General features: G+C 42.1%; 1 protein-coding gene across 1 annotated transcript; it reads right to left on the reverse strand.

The window, feature by feature from the left end:
* Positions 1 to 1,060: 1,060 nt before the first annotated feature.
* Positions 1,061 to 5,967, reverse strand: LOC106565606 (transcription factor Sp5-like). The gene is made up of 3 exons (XM_045692131.1): positions 5,871 to 5,967; positions 5,341 to 5,369; positions 1,061 to 2,864 (listed from the first exon to the last, which is right to left on the reverse strand). Exons 1-3 carry the CDS (start codon positions 5,965 to 5,967, stop codon positions 1,728 to 1,730), a joined length of 1,263 nt encoding a protein of 420 aa, XP_045548087.1. The 3' UTR covers positions 1,061 to 1,727.
* Between the last annotated feature and the right edge of the window lie 673 nt (positions 5,968 to 6,640).

Here is a 6,640-nt window from a genome sequence, read left to right on the forward strand (position 1 = left end):
ATGTTATAAGGCTGTCAGAAAGGAACTGATAGTGAGAGTTGTTATCCTGAAAAGCCCGGAACGTCCTGGCCCATTTCCTTCATATAGCCTACACACTAACTGTTGCCTTTGTGAAATGAATACTGCCACTCTCAACAATCCCACAAAAACAATACAAAAGTGAACAATAGCACCAATAAGCAAGAGTAATTTGATGTATTTCGCATCAAATGGAACAACGTTTCACACATCTGTAGGTGTTTGCTTGCGGTTCATTTACTGCCTACATGATAGTCTTTGGGGGAGTTTACTGGAAAAATACTGTAGGTATTTAGCGCCATCAAATGGTGAGTGGAGGGACAACTTTAAATGCTCAATATAGGGCTCCTGGTGGTAGATTGCCTTTGGCTACCTGAGGATAGAAGATACTCACACATATGTTCAAATATAGCTTTTCAGGTGGAATGCTGAGGTTTCTGGCAATGTATGTCAGATTTGGGAAGAATTGGAAAAATGCGAACGGGGGAAGGGTGGGATCATAAATTGTCACCATGGCTAAATCAAAGCACACTGGTATCAGCTGGGGGCCAATAAACAAGGGAGTTTCCTTCCTTGTTAGAGCTCTCTGTTGCTATACCTGTACCCATAGAGAGGAGATTATTAACTGGCTAAATAGTAACTGACAACAGTTGACAACATCGCAAAACAATCATTTGATCTAATATTATTGAAGTGTTATCTTTTTATTTTTTTTGAATGAAATCAAGCTGTTTTTTACTCTAACTTAGTTTTGCTTATTTGAGATTATATGCTCACGTAATGTAGATAAATGTCTATCGAATCACACTACTATTTTAACTTTCTGGCAACCAAATTCCAATTAATTTGCAATGTCATTTATCCTATGCATATTAAATTCATTCATAAGACGTTTTATAATTACAATACAAATGTAAAAAAAATACACACTTAAAAATAAGCCAATAAGCCAATACTTTTAACTTATCAAAAATAAAAGGCTTAATTAATTGCACAATAAATTCTAGTGTATTTTTTGGATTTTTTTGTTTTATTTGACAATTTAAGATACATGAAAAATGATATACCCCTGCAACAGATACACATACCACAAACTGTCTAAAATATAAACACAATAAAGTCAAAAGACCATTGTGATGTAGTTAGTGTTTATTATTGAAAACCGTAACACTGAAAATACTCTGCTGGCAGACTGAATGAAAATAACCATAGTAAACAGCATTATTTCCATGAATCTTTGTACTCTGATATCCTCTCTGATGTCTTTGGTCATTCTCTGAGACCACTTATCTCCATTAGGGGTCCATGAGAAAGGAATATTCAATCACCTCAGCCCTCTTGCTTTTATTGCGAGTCTCCACACAGGCAGGCAGGCATGCTGAACAGAACGGCCTCTGAAGATCACAGGCCTCCTGTTGGTGGCCCGGGGACAATGCTGGCTACAATGACCATGACAAACATGTTGTCAAGACAATGGTTTGACAGTGTAAAAGTTTGTGTGTTTGCAAGAAGTCGTTTTTTTTTCAAGAGAAAGGCCATTGAATCACTGGTCTGCCCTTGACTCTCAGTCTCCACACTGGCCCTCCTGTCTTTCTGCTCTTTCTGAGAGTCTCATCACCTGGACTCCACACACACAGAGACTAGCGCTGGGGGTCTCAGAATACAGCACACTGACTGAGTCCCTTGGCTTACCTCTCTTGGTCTTTTCTCTACTCCTTCTTGATGTTCCTGTCTGGTCCTCTGCTGCCACCCGGTCGCTGTGGAGCCTCCTGCTGGGGGCCCCGTCTGTCCCTTGACTCTGGCTGTCCCCTCTTACCCTGGTGGGTCTTTTCGTGTTTTGCTAGGTGGTCGCTCCGCATGAACCTCTTCCCACATGCCTGACAGCTGAAGCGCTTCTCCCCCGTGTGTGTGCGCAGATGCCTCTGCAGCTCGTCCGAGCGTGTGAAGTTCTTCCCGCAGAAGAGCCAGCTGCAGAGGAAGGGCCGCTCCCCAGCATGCCAGCGCAGGTGGGCCTTCAGGTGGGAGGTCTTCTTATACACCTTGCCACACTCGGGCAGGTGGCAGATGTGGAGCCTCCTCCGGCCTGGTTCTTCTGGGTTTGCTGGAGCCCCTGTGCCCCCAGAAGTGGACTGGCAGTTGGGGCACCTGCAGCGCCTGCAGCGGCGTGTGGAGCCCAGCAAGCCCTTGGATGAGCCCTGGAGGAGGGCCGCGATCTGAGGCTGGTGCCCCAACACCAGCTGTCTGCCCAGGGCAAAGGGGTGAGGGTGGTGATGGTGGGGGTGGCTGTGAGGTTGGTGATGGCCATGGGGGCTGCTGGTGGTCTGCGGCAGGCTCCACCACTGCTGACCTTCCTCTGTATGGTAGGGGTGTCTTGTTGTGGAAACTTGGAGGAAGTTAGGAAAGTTCTGCCCAATACTATTGTTCTGGTGGTGGAAGTATGGGGTATGAGAGCTACCCTGGACCTGAGGAGCTAGCATCTTTCCTGGGGAGAGATCAAAGGCGTAGGCAGTCGGGGTGGAGGAGGGCTCAGCCGGAGGGGTGAGAGGCAGCTCATGGAGGTGGTGGTGGGGGTGAGGGCCCAGTCCACTCTGGATGTGGCCAGGAAAAGATACTTTTGGCACTGTCAGAGTTGCCACCTGTTGGACCCCAAGACTAGAGCTCTGGACCACATCCCCACCCCACAGCTGGAGCATCCCTGTCATGGAGCTCATGGTCCCCTCATAAGGATGGTGTTGCCGCTCCTGCCCCACTCCACTGCCCCCCAGATGGGCTTGGCCACAGGTCCTAGCCAGAAAGGAGGATAGGGGATGGGACTCGTTCTCAGGAGAGGAGCTGGCTATGCAGTGCTGTGGAGTAGAGTAGAGAGAGAATGGATGTTAGACATGCTGTACACTATTGAATTTGATACTCTTGAGTAAAAAAACAAGCTACAAAATCAATATATTATATTGATTACGAGAAACAATAGAACAGTGGTGACCTTTTACAGGTACCATAACATTTTTATTTCTAAAAGATATGTTATACTTTTCCTATGTATTTAATGAACTAAACTAAAGTAACAGTAAAATACTGTTAACAAATTAATAAACCAGACGAATTCCTAAAAAGATACTGGGAGAAAATGAATCAATTATTGCACGTGGCACTTTCAAAATGTACTCTAAAGTAACACTGAAATGTCTCTCCTATACCAAATTTCCTCCAAAAACATTCCAAACATATTTTCCTCCTCACCTGTAAGAAAGGTTGCAGAAAGTGATCGGTCCCCGGCAAAGCGGCCATCAGTTTTTGTGTCTCCACAACGCGCATCTCCAGCCAATGTAGCTTTTTGACTGGTCGCAGCGCACCGAAACAAAATCTTATCTAGAAAACGAGATTTTGCAGTGTCTCAATTCTCATCCAGTCAGACTCCTTTACTGAAAAAAAAATAAACCCCATAACGTGTTCTGTAAATTATCGTGAGAAAAAAAATATCAAAGAATAAAAACAGATTGTAGAAACAATTCCAAAATCCGTACTCCGGTGGTATCCCTTCTGCAAGCTATCTCTCCCAGTAATTTTAGGTGACAAACTTTGAGCAACCTTGTCTTCACTGATTGCCTCGAACGCTATATCCTTTGAAGTGCGACGAGACCAATCGACACATTCTTGGCAGCATCTTGTTATGGAGAGATGTCCTCTGCGGGATCCCTTTCACGAGTAGGCCTACAGAAAGTAAGAACTGTGTGTGCGTGCGTGCGTGTGTCAGGGAGAGAGCGAGAGAGAGAAATTATTTTTCTCCCCCACTATTCGTACTACAACTATTTGCACATTGCTAAAACACTGTAGGCTACACAGATGATAATACAACGCTTGAAATGTCTTCATGTTTTTCTAAGATTTTTAAGTGAAATATTTACTGTTATTAAGTTTTAATCTTTTTTGGTTGATGTTGTTAAATTTGTTTCTTCTAACTATTGTTTATTTCACTTGCTTTAGCAATGTAAACATATGTTCCCCATGCCAATAAAGCCCTTTTGAATTTAAATTAATATTGAATTGAGAGAGAGAGAGACAGATCGAGGGGGGTGAGACAGAGGGGGAGACAGAGAGACAGACAGAAACTTTTACGGTATTTATGGTTTACCTAGATTGGCCATACATTTAAATTAGCCTAACTATCCACAATTTATATTTTTATGATAAGACTAATACCTTCGGCCTACTACCAGAAACTAGTTTAATCAACATTGTTTCCACACCATTTCAATTACAACAAAAAGCAATGTGATGACGTTAAATCAACGTGGGAAACGGATTGGATTTGCTATAAGTCATCAATGTAAGGGGATTTTGAACTTTGAACCTAAATCCAATGACAGGGTGAACTTTTTTTGTTGATTTATCGTTGAAGTCACGTTAGTTGACAACTCAACCAAACGTAAATCAAAACTAGACATTGAACTGATGTCTGTGTCCAGTGGAGTATGCCTACTAGGCTGCTACTTCATTGCAAGTGTTTGGAAGTGATTTGAGCTGGTGGTTGACGTTTTTTGGGGTTTCCTTCTTAATTCTGTATAATAATCCAGGATCAAAGAGCCCCAATAGCATCTGAAAGTCAAGCAAACTGACGGTTTTCCTCCCCCTGACGATCTCCCTCCCACTGGTTCAAGTGAAGCCCAATATCAAATCTTATCGCAGATGCAACATTTTCTACGTGGTGACCATTTTGCATCTTCAAAGGGCTCTGCAAGAAGTGTCAAGTTACATTTGCAAAGCAAAGTGCTTTAAATTTACAATGGACTTTATTTTCATTCGATTGAGCTTATTTTCTGGCATTTGTATTAGTTTTATTTCTTTACTAGATAACTATGACACCATATTTCAGGAGCCAATAACCATTGTGTAGTTAGTTGTCCATTTATTCTTCCATATCTTTTTTACCCGCATTTCCATTTCAAGGTGTATCCTTCGAAATTGATATGACAATGGACATTTCATTGTAACGGACATATTAGGTAGATATAGTTTGCTTCTTCTGTCAGTCCCAACATCTCTATGGCATCCCCACATAGGCCTATATCTAGCTCTACACTAAGGACTGTGACTTGACAAGATGGTCATAAGAGATGTGAGGGACAGGCTCTCCCTGTGCCAATAAACCTAGAGAGACATTATTAGCTGTTCAAGACACAGTAATTGGGCACAGTTAAGAGGCCATTATGTTATATATTATGTTTTATACATATTATAAGCCCATAACTGCCGTTCGAAACATGATTGTTTTGATCGTAAAGATTTTTATAATATCAAAGGTAGCTAGTGGAAACCCATTCTTACCGCATATAGCGCGTCGATTCCCACCTGCACTGATTGAGGGACGATCGTAGCGTAGGAGTGACACTATCTATGTAAGACAACGGAACAAACATGTATCACACCAAAAATTGAGTGGATAATACAAACCCTTTTGGCAGATTTCTTCTACGTTTGTCAGGAATTTTTTCAGGAATTTTTCACATAATTGGAATATGGAAATTACATCCAACGAAAATGTTGTCAATTATGTTAAGAGGTTATTGTAAAATAGACTATAAGATGTTTGATTCACACATCAATCTATGGCTAAAGCCAAGCAAATAAGGACCAAGCAGAAAGGTGTAGATCAATATTGAGGCAGTAGTGCTGGGTCTCATTCAGACAGGCGTAGCGGTGTGTTTCATCATCGCTACAGAGGATGTTAATTACATTGCTTCGCGTTTCCTGTCCTACTGCCCCCCTTCCCCTCCAACCCCTCTCCTTCTAACTCGTTTCTCTCACTGATCCCAGATGACCGTCTTTGAAGTGCTAACGACTCTCTCTCTTCTCACTTTGAACTGTGAAGCGCACAATGCTCCCGTGGTCGTGCCCAGCGTCCCCTGTCTCACACCGTGGCGCGCTGAGCTGTTGCTCTGTGCTGCGGAGCATCATTTAAATACACCTGGATCCAGATGGATCTCTCCCTGATCTCCAGCTTCCCTGGGTTCCCAAGGCACGGGCGGGGAGAAAGCCCAGGGATCATTAGAAACAACCTGGGTAGATGTTTTTATTTTTTTATTTTTTATTATTTAACCTGTATTTTAACTAGGCAAGTCAGTTAAGAACAAATTGTTATTTACAATGAGGGTTTACCAAAAGGCAAAAGGCCTCCTGCGGGGACGGGGCCTGGGATTAAAAATAAAAATAAATAAATATATAAATATAGTACAAAACACACAACACAACAAGAGAGACAACACAACACTACATCATTTTATTAATTTTTTATTTCACCTTTATTTAACCAGGTAGGCCAATTGAGAACAAGTTGTCATTTACAACTGCGACCTGGCCAAGATAAAGCAAAGCAGTGCTACAAAAACAACAACACAGAGTTACACATAAACAAACGTACAGTCAATAACACAAAATAAAATAAAAAAAATCTATGTACAGTGTGTGCAAATGTAGAAGAGTAGGGAGGTAGCAATAAATAGGCCATAGGGGTGATAATAATAATAATAATAATAATAATTACAATTTAGCATTAATACAGGAGTGATAGATGTGCAGATGATGATGTGCCAGTAGAGATAATGGGGCGCAAAGAGCAAGATGGTAA

Source organism: Salmo salar, chromosome ssa12 (assembly GCF_905237065.1).
Source record: "Salmo salar chromosome ssa12, Ssal_v3.1, whole genome shotgun sequence".
Classification (NCBI taxonomy): Eukaryota; Metazoa; Chordata; class Actinopteri; order Salmoniformes; family Salmonidae; genus Salmo; species Salmo salar.